At 49.0% G+C, this 19,513-nt stretch overlaps 1 protein-coding gene across 2 annotated transcripts; it reads left to right on the forward strand.

Annotated features, from left to right (window-relative positions):
- The first annotated feature begins 9,445 nt into the window (after positions 1–9,445).
- On the forward strand, positions 9,446–18,488 carry LOC138489284 (zinc finger protein 84-like). 2 transcript variants are annotated; one of them, XM_069616985.1, is made up of 2 exons: positions 9,446–9,834; positions 15,006–18,488. In XM_069616985.1, exon 2 carries the CDS (start codon positions 16,025–16,027, stop codon positions 17,549–17,551), a length of 1,527 nt encoding a protein of 508 aa, XP_069473086.1. In that variant the 5' UTR covers positions 9,446–9,834; positions 15,006–16,024; the 3' UTR covers positions 17,552–18,488. The 2 variants fall into 2 exon arrangements, with proteins under 2 accessions (XP_069473086.1, XP_069473087.1); XM_069616986.1 differs by having other exon boundaries at positions 9,446–9,631.
- Positions 18,489–19,513: the final 1,025 nt, after the last annotated feature.

The raw sequence follows: 19,513 nt of genomic DNA on the forward strand, positions 1-19,513 counted from the left end.
CCATTACATCAGACTCCTTTGTAGGGTCAAAGTACGCCATTGTAGTGTCCGTGGTAAGAGCATCTTTAGTGGCATTGAATGCTTCTTGTTCAGCATTGCCCCAGTTCCAGTCCTGGTCTTTCTTCGTCAGGACGCGGAGGGGCTCTGTGATGTTGGCAAGGTTTGGGATAAATCTCCCACAGAAGTTGACCATGCCCAGGTAACTATGGATCTCTGAGGGTGACGTTGGGGCAGGTGCCGCCTTGATGTCTTCTACCTTTTTGGGGTCAGGTGACAGTCCACCATAGTGAAAAATTAAGCGAAAGAACTCTACTCTGAGCTCCAGAAATGTGCACTTTCTCCGGTTTAGGGTAAGTCCCAGCTGGAACAGCCTCTCCAGCACTGCTGTGAGCCTGGCCAGGTGCTCCTTGGGTCATGCTGAGTACAGCAGCATGTCGTCACTCACCTTAAGGATGCCAGGGAGGCCTGCCAACACTCCCTTTATGGTGTGCTGCAAGACTTCTGCTGCTGATGACACCCCGAAGCTAAGCCGGCGGGACCAAAACAGGCTGATGTGTGAGGAAAATGTTGTGATAGCCTTGGAGTCCATGTGCATGGGGAACTGGTGGTACCCAGCCTTGAGATCCAATGTTGAGAACCGCTGGGCCTCTCGCAGGATGGCCAGTATGTCGTCGAGCATGGGCCTGGGAGGCCTTTCCATCCCGATCGCCCGGTTGGGCAGCTGCATATCCACGCATATCCTCACCTTTTCTTGACACTTGGTCTTGGCCGCTACAACAATTGGTGATACCCATGGCGTGGGTCCTTCCACTTTCCAACTTTTTCCAACTTGACAATCTCAGCCACATGTGGAGTGGGATGTGCTAGTGTAGTAGCGCCACTGGTTGGATTGTTGGATCCACGTGCAGTCACACCTCCTGCCCTTTGAGGCAACCCACTTCTTCGAATAGCCCTGGGAACTGTGCCAGCAGGCCATCTATGTCTTGGAAGTAAACGTGGAAGGCGAAGTGCACCAGCCCCAGATCTTATGCGGTTGTGCAGCTCAGTAGTGCTTCTTTCACCACCGGAGTCACGTAAAACTTGGCCTGCACTGTGACATCCTCATGTTGCACTGGGGTGATGAAGAATCCATCCAGTGGCATGGCTGTGGAGACATGGCTGCATCTTCATATGGGAAGATGTAGATGTTTGGACATTGCAGCGCTGGCAGTGTCGGTGAGAGCTTCTTGAACTTGGCTGCTGGCATTATGTTGACCGACGCCCCAGTGTCCACCAGATTCAACATCCTTGTGCTTTTTGATGGTGACTGAGCAGTGGGGCTTCCTCTTCTGCTGCCTTGAGTCCAGGCATATTGCCGAAATTAAGAATGCCTCCTCCATGTCACCTGCACCTTCCATCCTCGACCGGGCCACGGGGCCTGCTCTCCCCTCTTCATCCGCTGCAGCCACCTGTTGGTATCATGGTATGGACGGTGTCAGGGGTGGTCAAGATGCTTGCGCCGACTGCCATGGTGACCTGCACATCCGGGTGTAGTAGTTGACCTCGCTGCATCACCCATATGTGGCTCCCGCTGCCGGGCATGGTTGGTCATAATGTGCTGGGCCACCACAGGCCTTGCACTGTTTCTGGCACTTCTCCGGTGGCTTTTGTGCCCCTTGCGTGCTCTGCCTTCTGTACCGTCTGCAGGCCCTAGTCATCCCCTTTTGCCGACACCGCCTGCACAAGCTCTGCGTGCCCGCCTTTCAGGGCCTCTTCCATCTGTGCTTCCCTGGAGGTGGAGAGTCCCCGAGTCCTTCCTAGCTCCAGGATCTGGTGTAGGGGAATGTTGGGTTCCTTTATGGTCTGACGGCGCAGGGCTGCCGACGAGCAGTGTTGGATGATTTGTTCCCTGATCTCATCTTCCTCATCCACGAGCCAACAGGTCATGACCAACATCTGCAGTCGGGCATGGTACATGTCCAGTGGTTCTGCCGGGTTTTGCGGGCTTGCCGCAGGCGAAACCTCTCATAGTCCCTGTTGACGAGTGGTCTGAAGTATTCCTACACGGTGTCTTTCGCTGCGCTGTATGAGTTCTCTCGAGGTAGCAGGGCCTTGAAGTTTTGATGCACCTCACTGCCCATGTAGAACAGGAGCATCGCCCTTTGGGCCGCTTCGTCGTCATCCTTGGTTGTGGCGAAGTACATCTCCAGCCTTTCAACCCACATGTCCCATCGTGGTGCGAGGGCGGCGGGGGCTCCAGAGATGTCAAATCCGGGCACTCGGAAAAGCCACGCTAGGCTTCATCTAGTATGGGTACATAGATTGGGAAGCCTCAGCTTCATGGTATGGGGTCTACATCAAATATGCGGGGACATGTGGGTAAAGTGAGTCACATTCTGGAAAAGTCTTGCCTCATGATACAAGGAGATACTTCAGGTATGAGAACAGACAAGTGATAGGGCAGAGAGACAGAGTAAGAAACATTGCAGGTCGGTTAAAAGTATTGCGTAAGGTAAAATACAAGTTAGGTGAGTTGCAGAAAGCAAGCAATATAAGCAGTATACAAGGTGTGGGTTAAGCATTAAGCTTAGAAGACAAATCCAGAGCATTAGGGTGGTGTGTTGAATCACGCACTATGGTGGCACAAACAGCGCAAGCTTGCACGGCCGCGACCAAGGAGACTAGAGTTAGCCCCAGCTGTTCATAGTTTGGTCGTGAAAATGTTTATCGCATCGGTGAGGACAAATACCCTTCTGCCTCCACGTTTAGGACAGGCTGGGCATTTGAAGTATTTCGGGCACTCATGTTGACCGCAGACATGAGCGAGGCAGGGTGGAGTAGGGTGGGACATAGGGAGGGGCGAGAACTGAGGTAAGGTGTCTCAAGTGAGAATATGGGTGGCAGTGGATTTCTTACCTGCCACGTGGGGCAAGGATGTGCACTGTGTGATCCTCGTTGCCTGGCTTGGAGTGTAGCAGCATGACAGATTTTGATGGATTTCAGGCCCAGACAGGGCAAGACAGACGATCTAGGCCTTAAGTAGAGGGCTTTGGTTAGGGCGGGCTTCGCCTTCCGGCTCTGCCGGCCCTTCCCATATGTTGTAGTCAGTATCCATTCGAGACGCTGCAGGCTGGGAGGTTCTTCCTGGGCGAGCTGGCCCTGTGAAAGTTTTATGTGTGTATGCGAGGAGTTGGGTGGCACAGGGGGCAGGTTTGGTCTTTTTTTTACTGGGCATCTATCATAGATGACCAGTAAGAAAAATACCATCCCTGTCCCCAGTGCTCCACAGTGCCTCAGGAGAGCTGACATTGGCAGGTGGGTAGGCGGATGGGTGAGCTGAACAATGACCGCCCTGTGAAAGGGGCGATTAAATGATCTCCGACTGATGAGAGTACATTGGGTTTACCCTAGGGTGACCAGACGTCCCTGTTTTGTCGGAACTGTCCCGGTATTTGGTGTTGCTCTGTCCCCCTTTTTTAAGATTATGTTCACATTGGAAACTGCAGTAGTCCCAGATTTTTGTAGTAGGTCTTCATAGCTGGCTGGCAGGCAGGTAGAGTCGGCCTTGGGGGGGGGTGAGCCGGGTGACCGTCCGGGGCTCCACGCCCCCCCAGGGCGCCATTAGTCCCCACCACGCCAGCTCGCGGGAATCTTTCAAGGGCTCCTCTGAGCTGGCGTAGTGGCAGAAGGCATGGCAGGCGCCTCATTGTCATTAAATGCACCAGCGGCGGCGGGCTCATTTATTGACAATAGGGTGCTGACGCGCCCTATTCATATCATTACCTACTCGCCAGAGCGAGGAGGTTTTAAAAAAATAAAAAACAAAGTGGCTCATCCTGGCCCCGCCCCCCCTTCCACCCTGCCACTTTACAACCAGGGGCACGCAGAGCGAGGGGGGGCGCCAATTTGCCCAGGGCACTGCTGCCCTTAAGTCTTGCCCTGCAGGCAGGCACAATCTCGCACAGAAGAAATGCTGCATTTTACAGCTTAAGATAGTGTTAGTTTGTGATAAATTATGTTTTTTCTTTGAACAGTAAGTAACACTTAAACCCCCTTCTCCAAATGCTGCTGAAGTGTAGTTCCTTGACAGCCACTTTCAAGAGTTAGTCCTACTTTTATGTTAGTTGCCCTGTCTCGGTTTTGTACTTTTTAAATGTGGTCACGCTAGGTTTACCCTGAGTCGCTTCGGGGCAATAAAAAAAAACGACCTCGGGTGTGCCATTTTGTCAAGATGCAATACCGAGGCCGCCTTTGCGCATGCCCTGATGATTCCATCAAGAGCATGCGACGGGCAGGCGTGGTTATTGGTATTAAACTGCAGTGTGGAGACCACCATTGCGCATTACCTCCACGTCCACTCTTCCCAGTACTTACTTCATGAGGCACCTGCCTCCGACACAGGACCTTCTTCTATTTCTTTCAATCCCTATAACTCCTCCCCCACATCCATGTCACTCAGTTTAATTTTTCCTGCCTCCGGCAGGTTGGACTTTTTCTTCCCGGTGCGGGGCACTGGGGAGCACCGATTGCTGGCCCCCTGGGGGGGGGGGCTGTGTGGCGGGGCCCTCGGCTCCCTCAGGTGCGGCGCTGCTCCTGGGCCACCTGCGGGCTTGGGGTCACAGTTGAGCGGGATCGCCTCGCTCGGTTCTTTGCTGGGCACCGGACCGCAGCGTGAGCATTGTGTCCTGGGTCCTGCACAGCCCGGGGGAAGGTAAGGAGAGGGGAGGACTGGGCTTGATGATTTCCCCTCTCCTCCTGTTTTGGCCATCTTGATTGGACAGGCTTTTTCCTTGTGCTCTGTGTACACATTTTTATTGGAAATGATGGCAAGCACTTGGCAATATGGGCTAAGTCTTCCCTTTTGTTGTGAGGCCTCTCTGCTTCTTGTCGTGGGGTGCTGTGGCTGAGAGTATTTGAAAGTGCGGGGGCTCTGTTCTGTCGCGGGCATGTCACATACCACCCGCTCCTCGGACACACACAGCCCAGGATGCACCGGATGTTAGCTGCATTCTATGGGGGAAGGTAAAGAGAGGGGAGGACTGTGCTTGATATTTTTCCCCCCTTCTGCTTGTATGGCCATCTTGACTCCTTCAACATGCCGTTTCCTCGTGCTTTTTGTACACATCTTTATTGGAAATTATGGCAAGCACTTGGCGGTATGGGCTAACTATTCCCTTTTGTTGTGAGGCCTCTCTGCTTCTTGTCGTGGGGTGCTGTGGCAGAGAGTATTTGGAAGTGCAGGGGCTCTGTTCTGTTGCAGGCATGTCAGATACCACCCGCTCCTCAGACACACGCAGCCCAGGATGCACCGGATGTTGGCTGCATTCTTTGCATGCAGCCTGTGAAAACGGCGCGGATTTGGACACGTCTGCAAGCGGCTGGAAGGGTACCGGCCTGGCATAGTCTACACTTCGGGTTCGAGTCTCTGCGGTGCTGACTCGGCCCTTCATCCTTCCTAGACCGATGCATTGGAATGATTTAGAGCATGGGGCTACTAGATACAGGGCTCAAGCCACCTCTCAGTCATGTGGCGAGTTAGTGGTGTGTTTGGGTCTGTGCTAGCTATGGACGCAGACTCCTTGTCCTGTCCTCTTCCTCTGAACTGCTCGAGGGAAGGTCAAAGGAGATGATTTTCTTTTCCCTTGTCCGGCATGGAATTATAGAAAATGCATCATGGAAGTAATGGCCACATAGCTCTCAACTCACCCGCTTTTGGCGGGTGTCACCCGCCCTGTAAAGGGCTGACTCACCCGCCAAGCCTCCTGCACGCCCATTCATTCTAATGGGCGCCTCACCCGCCAAAAACAAAATCGGGTGATTTCACCCGCCTTTGCAACACAAATGGTTGAGAGCTATGTGGCCATGCAGAGGGTTCCCAGTGTCTCTTCTTTTAGGGCCTAGGTCCTCCGGTGCCGACGTGTTGCTTTCATGCCTCCTCTCAGACTTGTGGGAAGTGATGGGGCACATGGTGGCACATGTCTGTGCTTAGAGGGGTTCTCAGAGCCCCTGGTGCCGGTGGAGGGGGATGTCACTTCAGTGGGTTTTTCCAGTATAGGCATAGTCCAGGTAGGGGGTTGCCTTTGATTTCTGCTATCCGGGATGGATTGCTTTGCCCCCGCTTTGACAGTACTCTGCCCTTTTTGACGCCAGGCTGGTAGCTCCCCTGTCGGCTGAGGGGCCCATGGTCTGCTGGACTTCTGGGCTGTCCTGTATCTTCCTTTTTGATAGGTCGGATCTTTTTGTGGGCTGACAAGCACGCTGTTATATTGTGGCGCAGGCCTGCTTCAACGTCCTGTGAATTTCCTCTGGTGCAAGTGCAGTGACTGGCGGTTTTTCCCTGGCTCCTCGTCTCTATCTTCTCGGAGGGGTATGGGACCGGTGGGGTTCAGCGTCCTGGGTAATGGGCTCCTTCCGGAGGGGGGTATCAGTTGCCGTTCCTGTCTCCGCCTGTCCAGGTTTGCATGGTTAGGACTTTGGTACCCAGCTCACGGTCCAAGTAGTTGGCCATGGGATCCGTTCTCTCCGAATGGTTGTTGTAGGTTACCGTCTTGCCCGTTCCTCTCCCTGTTCACTCTGCCTTCTAGGATGTGTCATTGCCTTATGGGTCTCAAGACCCTGCACTGCTTGTCCGGACGTCTGGGGAGAGCGTACTCTGGATGTTGTGCAGGGGGGGCGCTTGCTGGCTGTTCTGGGCTGGGTTCTCAGAAGGAGGTATGTCTCGGCTCGCCTGTTGCTGAACTTGCGGGGCACGTGGCGTCTTGCGTGTTTTTCCGGTTCCTTGAGCCCGTCTTGGGTTACGTCCCCAGGTGTCTTATACTCTCTCCCACTGGCTCCCGACATCTCGGCTTTCGTAGTTTTGTTTTCAATGTCCCCAGCGCTGCGAGTCTCCCTGCTATGGTGGCGGGGGGTTTCAGGTCTGCAGGCTGAGGTGTGCATGGTCCTTCCTCCTGTGGCCTCTCTTACTACCGACGCCAGCGGAAAGGGGCTACATTGGGGGTCCTCTCAGCTCAAGGGTTGTGAGATCTGGGGAGAGCCGGCGATCATCCAATTGCCAAGAGTTGTGCCATTGTCCAAGCTCTGGTGTACTACGAGGAATTGCTGGACGGTCGGCGGTTTTGATCCGATCGGACAATACGACGGCCTTGGCATATGTCAACTGCAATAGGGGTTCTGGTCGCTCCTTGAATGCTCTGGCAGCGCTGATAGGAACCTGGGAGGAATCTCATCTGGTGTCTCTGGTGGCCTCACGTATCAGAAGGGTGGACAATGTTCAAGCGGATCTTCTCAGACGCCGGTTTTCACTCCTCTGCGGAACTGGTCCTGTTGGCCCAGGTCTTTGCGGTGACCTGTGTCAGATTAGGGTCCCTGGTTCTAGACCTGTTTGCATCCCCGGCCTCCGCAGAAGTTCCCCTCTTCTGCTCTCGGTTTCAGGCCGAGGGGTTTGGGGGATGGACGCTCTCTCTGTACAGTGGCCTTGGGGTTTTTCCTTTATGCCTTTCCGCCTATTCCCCTTCTGCCCGGGTGGTTTGGCGCATCAGAGTGTCCAGGGTGACTGTGCTGTTGTTAGCTCTGTTCTGGTCCCAACAGAGTTGGCTCCCCTATCTGTTGGAGCTTCGGTTCTAGGAACCTTGGCTGGTTCTGAGGTGGTCGTGTCCCCTTCAAGGGGATCTGCGGTTGGAAGTCCACCGGATGCAATGAGCAGTGTGGCTATTGCTCAGTCTGGGTTGATATCTTAGGGGTTCTCAGCTCCTGTAGTTGAGTCCATAATGGATGCTCTTAGACCCTCCACTCTGAAGGTGTTCGGCAGACATTGGGGCCATTTCCGAGACTGGTATGGGCGGTCTGGGATCCCTCCCATGCGTTCTGGCCTCTCTGCTATCCTTCGGTTCCTCCAGGAGGGGTTTTGACAGGGGCCTGGCAGTTTTTTTTTTCCAGGCTTCGCTCTCAGTGGGCCTCCATGAAATTCCTTTGGGGGACTCTGATGGTCACTTGGATGGGGAGGCGTTGGTGGGGAAGTTGATCCAGGGTTTTTTCTTCTTCCCGTCCTTGTGCTGATAAAGGGCTCCCCCCTTGGGATTGCCCTCTTGTATTACGGTTCCTTCACGGGCCTCCTTTTTGAGCCCTTTTCCGAGATTGATATCAAACATCTTACACTGAAATCTGCTTTCTTATTGCCCTCACTTCTGCCCGTAGGATTGGGGAGATTGGGGTTCTCTTATGTCACGCTCCTTTCCTGAGGGTGCTGCCAGACTCGGTGGTCCTGGGGTGTGGTCCGAAGTTTCTCCCTTAAGTTGTCTCTCGGTTTTCACACCTCTCAGGGTCTGGTTCTCCCTGACTTCTTTCATGATCCAAGAACGCCTGAGGAGGTGGCTCGCCTTAACATTGATGTCCGGCGGGACATGTTGGAGTATTTGGCTTGGTTTGCTTTTTCCACCAATCTGATAGTCTTCTGATTGCTTGTGGTCCGGCTGGGGCTGGGCATAACGCATCTGTGGTTTCCATTTCCCGGTGGTTCCGGGTTGTGATCTCCTGGGCCTATGTGGCTTCTGGCCTGCCTATGCCTGCGCACGATCAGGGGCGGTCTGATAGGGGTTTGGCGGCTTCCTGGGCCGATGCAAGGGGTATTTTTCTCTGCAAGAGATTTGTATGGCTGCCGCCTTGGCTGGTCTAGGAATTTCACCAACCGCTATGGGTTGAGTTTCTCCCACTCAGGGGGGGTTGGTTCCTTCGTGGTTGGAGTTTTGTCTGTGGGAATGTGAATTAAGAGTTATTGTGGGTGTTTTTTGCTGCACTGTTTTTGGCTCTGTGTCTCATTGGGACCTTTTCCCCATTGCTGCTTTGGTATACCTCATGAAGTATGTACTGGGACGAGGAAGAGTGGACGTGGAGGTAATGCTCTGATTACTTACCGGTAATCTTCATTACTCCTAGTCCTACTCTTCCTCGTCACCGTAATGACGACCCTCCTCACCCTCCCTGTGGGGAAGGTCCCATGCTCCGGCTTGGTAATATGTAACTGAGTGACATGGATGTGGGGGAGGAGTTATAGGGATTGAAAGAAATAGAAGAAGGTCCTGTGTCGGAGGCAGGTGACGAGGAAGAGTAGTACTAGGAGTAATGCCGATTACCGGTAAGTAATCAGAGCATTCCCTGATGACTAGTATCAAGATGCGGTGCTGATGCTACGTCTGCGCATGCGCTGATTACAAGATGCAGTGTTAAGGATACTTCTGCGCATGTCCTGATGACTTATCAAGTTGTAGTGCTGAAGCTACGCCTGCGCATGCCCTGATGACTCTGCAGAGATGCACTGCTGAGGCTACGTCTGCGCATGCCCCGATGACTAGTACAGAGATGCACAGCTGAGGCTACGCCTGCGCATGCCCCGATGACTAGTATCGAGATGCAGCGCTGAGGCTACGTCTGCGCATGCGTTGATAACTTATCTCGCACTTTGGTGTTTACAGTGATTTTGCGTAGCCTCAGTACAGCGCCGGGGCTTGAACCCCAGTCTTCAGAGAGAACTTCGAGTTTGTGGTCTCTGGCTTTTGGGTCTCACGGAATCCTTTTAGAGATCACAAGGAATGAATCCATACAGGATCACTGTAGAGAAATCCACCCAAAGTCCTTACAGAGAAATACCCGGACAGGGGTAAGATGAGGAGAGTTGCCGCCCAGGGCGCGTGAAGAGAAGTCATTGCTGCCAAGTGACTATGCCATGATACTCCCCTTCTGCAAACATGATACCCGACAAAGCTTTGGATTCTGGGAGTTGTAGTTTCCCTTGTTCCGTTAAATATGTGCCTCTAGGTCTATTCCCAGCATGCAACATGTTTGCTCAACAACATGCCGAAGGTAACCTTTATGGGCAGTTGCCAGCTATGCAGTACTTCTATTTGTATTTTTTGATGAGAAAGTTGAGTGCTTCTATCAAAAATATAGATTTGGACCACCCTGTCAACATCCAATGCGTGAGGGGATGGGCTGGATGCAGTGGCAGGGTCCAAGATGGGAAGCACGCGATATTATAATTACATTATAATTGTTCTTTTATAACACGCTTAATACCAGCGAGTGGTTTTGTATTCACAGGATCGGGTTTCAAACCTGTGTTGCGCTGCGTTGCCTAGCTTTCAAGACAAACGCGTTGCCCCTGAGCTATCCTTCCTCCCAATTCATGGAGGCGTAAAAATGAAATACCCTGTGGGGTGAAACAGGGGTCAAGGCCGCAGGATCAACCACGTAGGAATAAACCTGAGAAAGGAAGCAGTACAAATTAGAGCCCCTAGTTTGCCTGGCTGCGGAAATAGGCAGCAGGACGAGACACTTGTAGGTGAGTGAAGCAATGGAATGAATCTAGAGGCTCAAAAGGCTCGGAAGATAGGACACTAAGAACAAGTGGCTGGTCCCAGGTGGGAAACTGGGACCTGATATGATGGCAGGTACACTCAAACCCCTTGGGAAGGCAGGCCCAAGTTTACTGATCATTACATATAATTATAATTGTTCTTTTATAACACGCTTAATACCAGCGAGTTGTTTCTAAGCACAGGATCGGGATTCAAACCTGTATTGTGCTACATTGTCTTGCTTCTAAGACAAACGTGTTGCTCCTGAACTCTCCTTCCTCCCCATATGGCTTCAAGTTGTGCCCTGAAGGAGGTGATGGTAAGGCCAAGGGAGTATCCCTGTTTCAAGAACACAAGGATCTGAACAGGGATGTAAGTGAGTGGGTCAAGATGGGCCAGATCACACCAATTGATGAATGGCCTGCAATGACGGGCATAGGCATCAAGAGTAGAGGGCCTCATGGAACCCTGGATAGATGTAGCAAGCTCGGAAGAACGCCCCTCATTCTCTAGCCCTAGCATCTCAAGAAGCAGGCTGTCAGATTAAGACACCTAACAACGTCATTGGGAGATGGGGCCACCTCAAAGGATGGGACCTCATGGACAAGGTAAAACTGGTCAATGAGAGTTTAAGCAGCAGGCGAAGCCATGTCTTCCTCGGCCACTTGGGTGCAATCAGAATGATCCACAGCCCCTCTCAGTGCGAAGCAAGAGTCTCTGATGGAGAGGAAAGTCACAGGGCCAGGCCAAGGACATGGCATCTGTCCCTAGGGCTCTGGGATGCTAGGGAGAAGAGTACTGTAAGGAGAGTGTGATCGGGAGGCAAAGAGGTCCCCAGAGGGGGACCCAGGCTGGTGCAGAATTTGCTCTAGTCGCTAGCGATAATGGACTCTTGTTGAGTAAGAAATGGTAGATGGTGTGCTGTCTGTATGTATAGAATTGAGGTGGCAAGTGACTTTTTATGGTTGGCTATTAGACTGCAACTTAAACCTTTTACTCCCTGCCTCATATGATTAAAATGTGTGTGCTTATTTTATGCAAAACACACAATGAACAAGGCATAAAAGGGTAGAGTGTAGAGAACTGAAAACGCTTTGGGTAAGATTGGCTCTTTTTTAGTGAATAAAAAGTGAGAAGAAATTTTAAACAGCGTCGAGGGAACGGAAACCTTTGCTAATTTGTATGGGTTGCTTTGCTCTATTCTTCAGAGGCTCCCCAAGAAATCCAATTAGAATCTGGATTTATTTAGAAACAAATATTCCTAAAAGGCAGGTGCACTCTATTGGCCAGACTCTCAATCCCTCGATTTCCCCGCCCCATGCACATTTGTGCAAATAAGGGGATGTTTCTGGGCATTTTAAAGCGCATCCCGATTTCGGGTGGTCCCCTGGCGCTCTGCGAATCTGAAAAGGAAAGGGGGTAGGGTGAGTTAGTGGGAACGAGTGGGAGAAAGTGCAAGAGTGCTATGATGTGCTGTTGGCAGCTTCAGTCCGGTTAACACTGTTCGCTGAGCTTAGGTTTGCTTTCTGTTGGTAGCCGTCATGTTCTGTTGTGCAAGGCTATGTGTGATTTATTTTGTTGTTGCGGTGTAGTGAAGTGCGTGTGGTTTGGTATGCTTTAAAGGCGTGGTTGTGTTTAGTTAGAGTGTGAGAGGTGTGTGCAGAGGAGTGAGATTTTCTTTTTTAGTGGTTTCTTTTTTTAGTGGGGTTGGTTAGTGGCATCGCTATCTAGACGTGACACATGCTAACCTTCTCAATTCCTTCTCGAGCTGGTGCCTTCTAATCTCCAAATTCTATCTAGATGCGGCTCCTGAATATCCCCCTCATTTCTGTTTAATTGTGCTGGTGGCCAATATTCACAGTTCTGTCTAGATGTGGTGCAAGCTAATATTTACAGTTCTGTCTAGATGTGGCGCAAGCTAATATTTACAGTTCTGTCTAGATGTGTAGCAAGCTAATATTCACAGTTCTCACTAGATGTGACACAAGCTAATATTCACAAATTCTGTCTGGATGTGAGGCAAGCCAATATTCACAGTTCTGTTTAGATGTGATGCAAACCAATGTTCACAGTTCTCTTTAGATGTGATGAAAACCAATGTTCGCAGGGCTGTCTAGATGAAACACCAGCTAGTATTCACAGTTCTGTCTAGATGTGGCAAGCCAATATTCACAGTTCTGTCTAGTTGTGATGTAAGCTAATATTCATCGTTGTAGCTGATTGTGATGCGGGTTAGTGCTCACAATTTTTTCTGGAGTAGCTAACGCAGTTAGAGTACAGTTCGTCTAGTGGTGAGATATCGCCAACCAACAGTTCTCCTAGATGTGATACAAGACTAGGCAACAAAGTGGATCTATATGGGGTAACAATTGCTAAATAGAGATTGGTACATGTAGGCTACAAACGAATAGGTGCTGGAGAGAATGCGAAGTATGGCTATCTGGCACAATCAGGCTATCTGGCACAATCAGGCTAAAGGAGAAATATGGCTTTCCGTCACAAACAGGCTTTCCGTCACAAACAGGCTAAATGTGAAATATGGCTATCAGGCTGTTTGGCACAATCAGGCTAAATGCGGACTATGACTAACTGGCACAATCAGACTAAATGCGAACTCTGGCTATCTGGCACAATTAGGCTAAATGCAAACTATGGCTATCTAACACAATCAGGCTAAATGCAAACTATGGCTATCTGGCACAATCAGGCTAAATGTGAACTATTGCTATCTGGCACAATCAGGCTAAGTACCAAATATAGGGCCTCATTGCAAGTCTGGCAGTACCCCTGCCAGTGCTACCGGCGGGTTGCCGCCGGACTTGCAAAATTTACCGGCACCTGGCTTGCCGGAAACACCAGAGGATTACAACCCCAGTGTTCCGGAAGTCAGGCGCTGGTAAATGGTTAATCCCCATCCCCATTCCCATAGGACCCATAGGACTCAATGGGAATGGGAATGACTGAAGCACCAGCACCATTAATAACGGTGCCGGTGCTTCTGTGAAAGTCTGCAGGCGGGTGCCGTTCCGCCCACCAGGTCAGAACCTGGCGGGCGGGACGGCACCCGTCCGCAGACTCGTAGTGTCCCAGTCCGGTAACAACTGTGCCGGTAGGATTACCGGCATCGTTGTTACTGGACCAGCACACTCGTAATTAGGTCCATAGCTATCTGGCTCAATCAGGCTAAATGCGAAATATGGCTATCTGGCACAATAGATTAGGTTAATTTTACCTTAAAAAAACTATTGGCTGTGTACATTGGACCCAGTGCTATTAGAGAATTAATAAGGTGGGATGGGGTAGATCAGTTTAGTGGGGGGGCAGTAATGGCTACACCCCCTGCCCGTAAGCGCACGTAGTCAGTGGTTGCTGGGTGCCGGCTGCAGGCCCCACAGGCTAACACGGGCCAACAAGGTCTGGAGCTGGTACTTCTTCCAGTGCTGCGCTTTGCCTTGAGGATCTTCACCGAAGGGGCTGCCTGGGCAGTGGCTGCCCTGAGTGTCTGTCTTTTGGTGGCCTCTTGGCCAGTCAGAGGCGGAGGGTGGGAAGAGGGGAGGGCTCCCGGCCCACAACATGGGAACACTCTTCTCAGGCGAAGCAGAGTTCTATTTGCTCAAAGATAGTGTCGGAAAAGAAAAAGAGGGCTGAAAGGGGGTCAGGAGATAAGGAGAGGGTCAAAGCTCACCTGAACTCCAGCTGCAAAATGGAGCACAGGTGAGGCCAGCACAGTGATGTTGCTTGCCGTAGGGAGGTTGATGGCCAATGGGGTCAGGGGGAGGACTATGGGGAGGGGAGAAAGACCAGTAGAAGAGAGGGCTGAGTAGGGGGAGAGAGGGCATGCGAGAAAGTGCTGAAAAAGTAAAAAAAGAAGCAGACAAAACACAGAAAAATAGGGCTGAAAGGGGTCGGGGGACAAAGAGGGGGTCAAAGCTCACCTGAGCTCCGGCTGCAAAATGGAGTGCAGGTGAAGCCAGCACAGTGATGTTGCTCGTAGTAGCGAGGTCGGCACCCAATGGGGGAGGTTGAGGGCTATGGGGAGGGGAGAAAAACCAGGAGGAGAGAGGGCTGAGCAGGAGGATAGAGGGCTGAGTTGGGGGAGAGAGCGTGTGCGAGAAAGCGGTGAAAAAGTAATAAAAAAGCAGACAAAACACATAAAAAGAGGACTGAAAGGGGTAGGGAGATAAGGAGAAAGAGGAGGTCAAAGCTCACCTGAACTCCAGCTGAAGTCAGACTAGTTAGAAGTCTTATCAGTGCAGGTTGTGAAGGCGAAACCCAGCCAAAAGTCCCTAAAATAAATGTGTCTGTACCGTTACCCACCTCTGGATAAGGAGAACAACCGCACTCAATGGACAGAAATGTGACTGTGGCCCTAGGCTTTCATGTGGAAGGATTACATTGATGCAGTGTGCTGGCAGCATTCTGCCCAGCTTCTTTCTTAGTGTCACAAAGAAAGGGTGACTGATTTATTATAATTTTTTCTTACTGCTTTAGAAATCGGTGTAACGTTTTGCCGTACCGTGGAACTCTTTACTGGGCTCTAATCACCTCCCATGTGTACAGAATGGAAACATTACAATTGTTTGTTTTAATTCATAGAACACTCCTTGCATTTCTTTAATGCTGTTTCTAGCTACACTTGAACATCTATAAACATAACCTTTCACTTTTAATCTGCAGGTGACTGTTTCAGGCCAGACAAGATGAAATGATGATTTATTGACGTGCTAAAACTAACACCCTAAGGAGGCTTATTTGGAAGGAAAAGGAAACCAGAAGTCAGATGTGATAAGGAAGGAATTGGAAGAGCCCAGAACAGGACTGCTTAAAAAAGTGAGGTCTTCAAGCCCACATATTATTTGAGCTATACACCATGAAGCACTAAGAATTGAGTAATCTGACATGAGTGTCTGAATAATTACATGGTATACAGGAGCTCGTTCACCAGCCAACTGTAAAACGTCATCCAACAGTACAGCACGAATCCAGCAGCACAGCCCATTATGTGCATGAACTGAAGCAGGATATGGACTATATCTTTATGAAGCACACAGGAGACACCTCAGTTCTCAGTTATAAATGGAATCTGATCTCCCGTGACAGTAGACTGGAAGAGAAACCTCATTGCTGTTTCTTTTCAGAAAATCTTTTCACAAAATACCAGGTTTACCGTGAGAGAGCACACCCAAGGATAATATGATCAGGTCATCATTAGTAGAGCCAGATCCATCAAGTGAAGTATATGGGGCAACCTATAGAAGCTGCCCATAGAAGTAACAACATATTGAATCCAGAGCAAAGCTGCATTTGAGAAGATGTAAGCATTCTCTAGAAAGCACTGCAGCTATTTCGAGCGATTACATCTAAGTATTATCCATGTGTACCCTCATCCTGGAATGAGTTTATTTTGGGCATGTATTGGGTGTTGTATAGATCAAACCTAACTGGCAAACAACCAAACACTGTACAGCAAGGTGATAGATTTATGGATGCTATTTAGAAATATTGAGGGTGGAGGTATAATTATATGGAAAGACTGAATACAGAGGGTTACAGGCATGTGATGTGGATTAAGGTAAGAAATAGGAAACACTGTCTGGTTTGGGATGTTCCACACATATGCTCACATTGAAGCTACATGTCTGTGAGTTTCCAACACATTGATAACTTAAACTGCACTATTGAGTCTGTAGGCCTTTATGAGCAAGTGTCTCCCATGCCTTCTGCTGTCCTACACTGTATGGGTATCCATAGCAAAACCAGACATGGATATGCTGACGACAGAAAAACCTTCTCAGAGCACTGAATGTCAGAAAAGATTCAGTCAGAAGTCTAGTCTTATACTGCATGAGCAAATGCAAGGAAGAGATAAACGTTATCAGTGCACTGAATGTCAGAAATGCTTCTATCATAAAAGCAAACTTATTGTGCATGAGAGAACACACACAGGAGAAAAGCCTCACCAGTGCAGCGAATGTCAGAAATGCTTCAGGCATAAAGGCGGCCTTACTTATCATGAACGAACACACACAGGAGAAAAACCGTATCAATGCATTGAATGTCGGAAACGCTTCAGTCGCAAAAGCTATCTTATGATGCATGAAAGAACCCACACAGGAGAAAAACTGTATCAATGCAGCGAATGCCATAAAGGCTTCATTCATAAAAGCGATCTTATTAAACACGAGAGAACCCACACAGGTGAAAAACCTTATCAGTGCACTGAATGTCAGAAATGCTTTAGTCAAAAAGACCGTCTTACTCATCATGAGCGCACACATACTAGAGAAAAACCATATCAGTGCATTGAATGTCAGAAATGCTTCAGTCATAAAAGCAAACTTATTGTTCATGAGAGAACGCACACAGGTAAAAAACCTTACCAGTGCACTGAATGCCAGAAATGCTTCTGTCATAAAAGCAAACTTATTGTTCATGAGAGAACACACACAGGTGAAAAGCCTCACCAGTGCAGCGAATGTCAGAAATGCTTCAGTCATAAACACAGTCTTACTCATCACGAAAGAACACACACAGGAGAAAAACCATATCAGTGCATTGAATGCCAGAAAGTCTTCAGTCGCAAAATCAATCTTATGGTGCATGAAAGAACCCACACGGGAGAGAAACTGTACCAATGCAATGAATGCCAAAAAGGCTTTATTAATAAATGCAATCTTATTAAACATGAGAGAACACACACAGGAGAAAAACCTTATCAGTGCACCGAATGTCAGAAATTCTTCATTCAAAAAGACAGTCTTACTCATCATGAACGAACACACACAGGAGAAAAACCTTATCAATGCACTGAATGTCAGAAATGTTTCAGTCGCAAAAACTATCTTCTGCTGCATGAAAGAACCCACACAGGAGAGAAACTGTATCAATGTAGTGAATGCCAAAAAGGCTTCATTCTGAAAAGCATGCTCATTGTTCATGAGAGAACACACACAGGAGAAAAACCTTTTCAGTGCCCTGAATGTCAGAAATGTTTCAGTCTTAAGCGAACTCTTACCGATCACGAGAGAACACACACAGGAGAAAAACCGTATCAATGCATTGACTGTCAGAAATGCTTCAGTCACAAAAACCGTCTTCTGTTGTACCGAAGAACACACACAGGAAAAAACCTATACCAATGCAATAACTGCCAAAAAGGCAATCTTACTCGTCATGAGCACATACGCACTGGAGAAAAACCTCATCAGTGCACTGAATGTTAGAAGCATTTTGTTACGAAAACAAAGCCCAGTTTACGTAAACACACACAATAATTCAGAAGTTGAGAATCTAACCCGAACGCTGAGAATCCCTAGCACTGACTAATGAACACTAACACCAAGAAACAGATGTTGGTGCACTAAACATGTTCGAGTCTTAAAACCCCCTGGAGATGTCATGGTGTTTCACTCCATTTTGCCCGGCAGGGTAGGAGCAACAGGTGAAGCCCCATCTCATTTCAGAATATACCTTCATAATAGCAGAACTAGCATTGGCCTATTGGCTGTACATGGCAGAGTAGAATGTAGTGCCTTGAAGAGAGAGCGCATAAAGTGTGATACATGCTTAAAAGGGAGTCTAGACTGCAAAGCATACAATATTTGGAATAGCAACAGTAGTGCTACAAACAGCAGAATTATAAAAGCGCCTTAATGCCCAAAGCGGCTCCACGAGGTCTATATTATCATTGTATTGAAAAGCAACTACATAGCAAGAAAGCAGTGTATTCTGTGTTTTCATTCATTTATCTTTTTAAGGTACCATTTATTATAGCAAAGCGCTAAGCGGCTTGATAGCTTGATCATATCATACATACATGCATGCAAACACGCTTACATATGTTGATTTGAGCAGGCCAGTACATTAACCTCATATGCTTACATATAACCCATAGTTATTAAGAGTAGGCTGTGAAATCAAATCCACTGAAATTTCCATGTTGGAGGAATAAGCAGCATTTCGCTTAAGAACCAAGACACATCGACCCATGACGTAGAGTCCTTGATTTAAGGACATGTAGATATTTTAGCTTAGGCTTGATCATTTAGCAAGAAGCTAAGGTCTAATATATCGGCAACAAGCTAAGGGGAGGAACCCATTATATTCTATACCTATATCATACAAATGAGGGAGGAACTTCCAAGTGCAAATTACATTCAGAACCAGGGATGTTCCAACCAAGTGACATCAATTTATGTTTATGTTTATTAAGTTTATATAGCGCTTTAATCCAAAGCGCTTTACAATATAACAACAAGGTACAGTAATGAAAGAAGCTTATTTACAATCATGAAACAAACCAGTGATACAATATGTAGAACAATTTACTTAGAAGGAGGGGAAGAGGGGAGGGGGAGGGGAAGGAAAGGCGATAGGTAAGGAAGGTTTCAATGTCTGCTTTGAGAACAGCGGGAAGAAGGGGGAAGGAGGGAAGGTATGGGAGGGGGCAGGGGAGTTGGGGGGAGGGAGGTGGGGAAGAAGAGTCGTGGGAGTGGAGAAGAAGGGCTTTCAGAGATGAGCGGAAGGATGAGTAGGTAGGGGTGGAGCTGATAGAAAGAGGTATGGAGTTCCAATGTGGGGGGGGGGGCAAGAGTTGAAAGGAACGGAAGCGTGAGGAGGCACATGGGGCTGGGGGTACTGTGAGAAGGTAGAGATCAGCTGAGCGGAGCGAGCGGGAGGGAGAGTAAAATGAGAGGAGGGAAGAGAGATGGGGGGTGGGGGTCGAGATCATGGAGAGATTTGAAGACCAGACAGAGGAATTGAAATTTTAGTTATAGTATGGGGCTTTCCAAGCAAGAAAACCCTATATATATGCTGCCAGCCACTACACAAGGGCTGGATGGCTTGATGTGATCCTGTCAGGGCTACAGGTAGTGTGAGCTCTGCACTACAACTTAAGCAAGGGGGGGACTGGCAACATTTTTCATGGGTGGCAAGTTAACTTTTCTGGCCCATTGTGCAGCAGCTCCAACTTTCAAACCAAGTAATCGCAATACCAACCTCTGCCCGCCCACACATTCTTAATTATATATAGTAGACATTACGTTCCTTTATTGCAACCTATTTTTCAGTTATGTGTGTGGTTCCTAAGAGACCCGGACCTCTGGAAATTCTCACACATACCAAACATAGTAAAACAATTTCACACGGATAATAGAATTGGTAAAATGGAAAAGCTGGGATTT

Source organism: Ambystoma mexicanum, chromosome 9, assembly GCF_040938575.1.
Source record: "Ambystoma mexicanum isolate Mex_15411 chromosome 9, UKY_AmexF1_1, whole genome shotgun sequence".
Lineage (NCBI taxonomy): Eukaryota > Metazoa > Chordata > Amphibia > Caudata > Ambystomatidae > Ambystoma > Ambystoma mexicanum.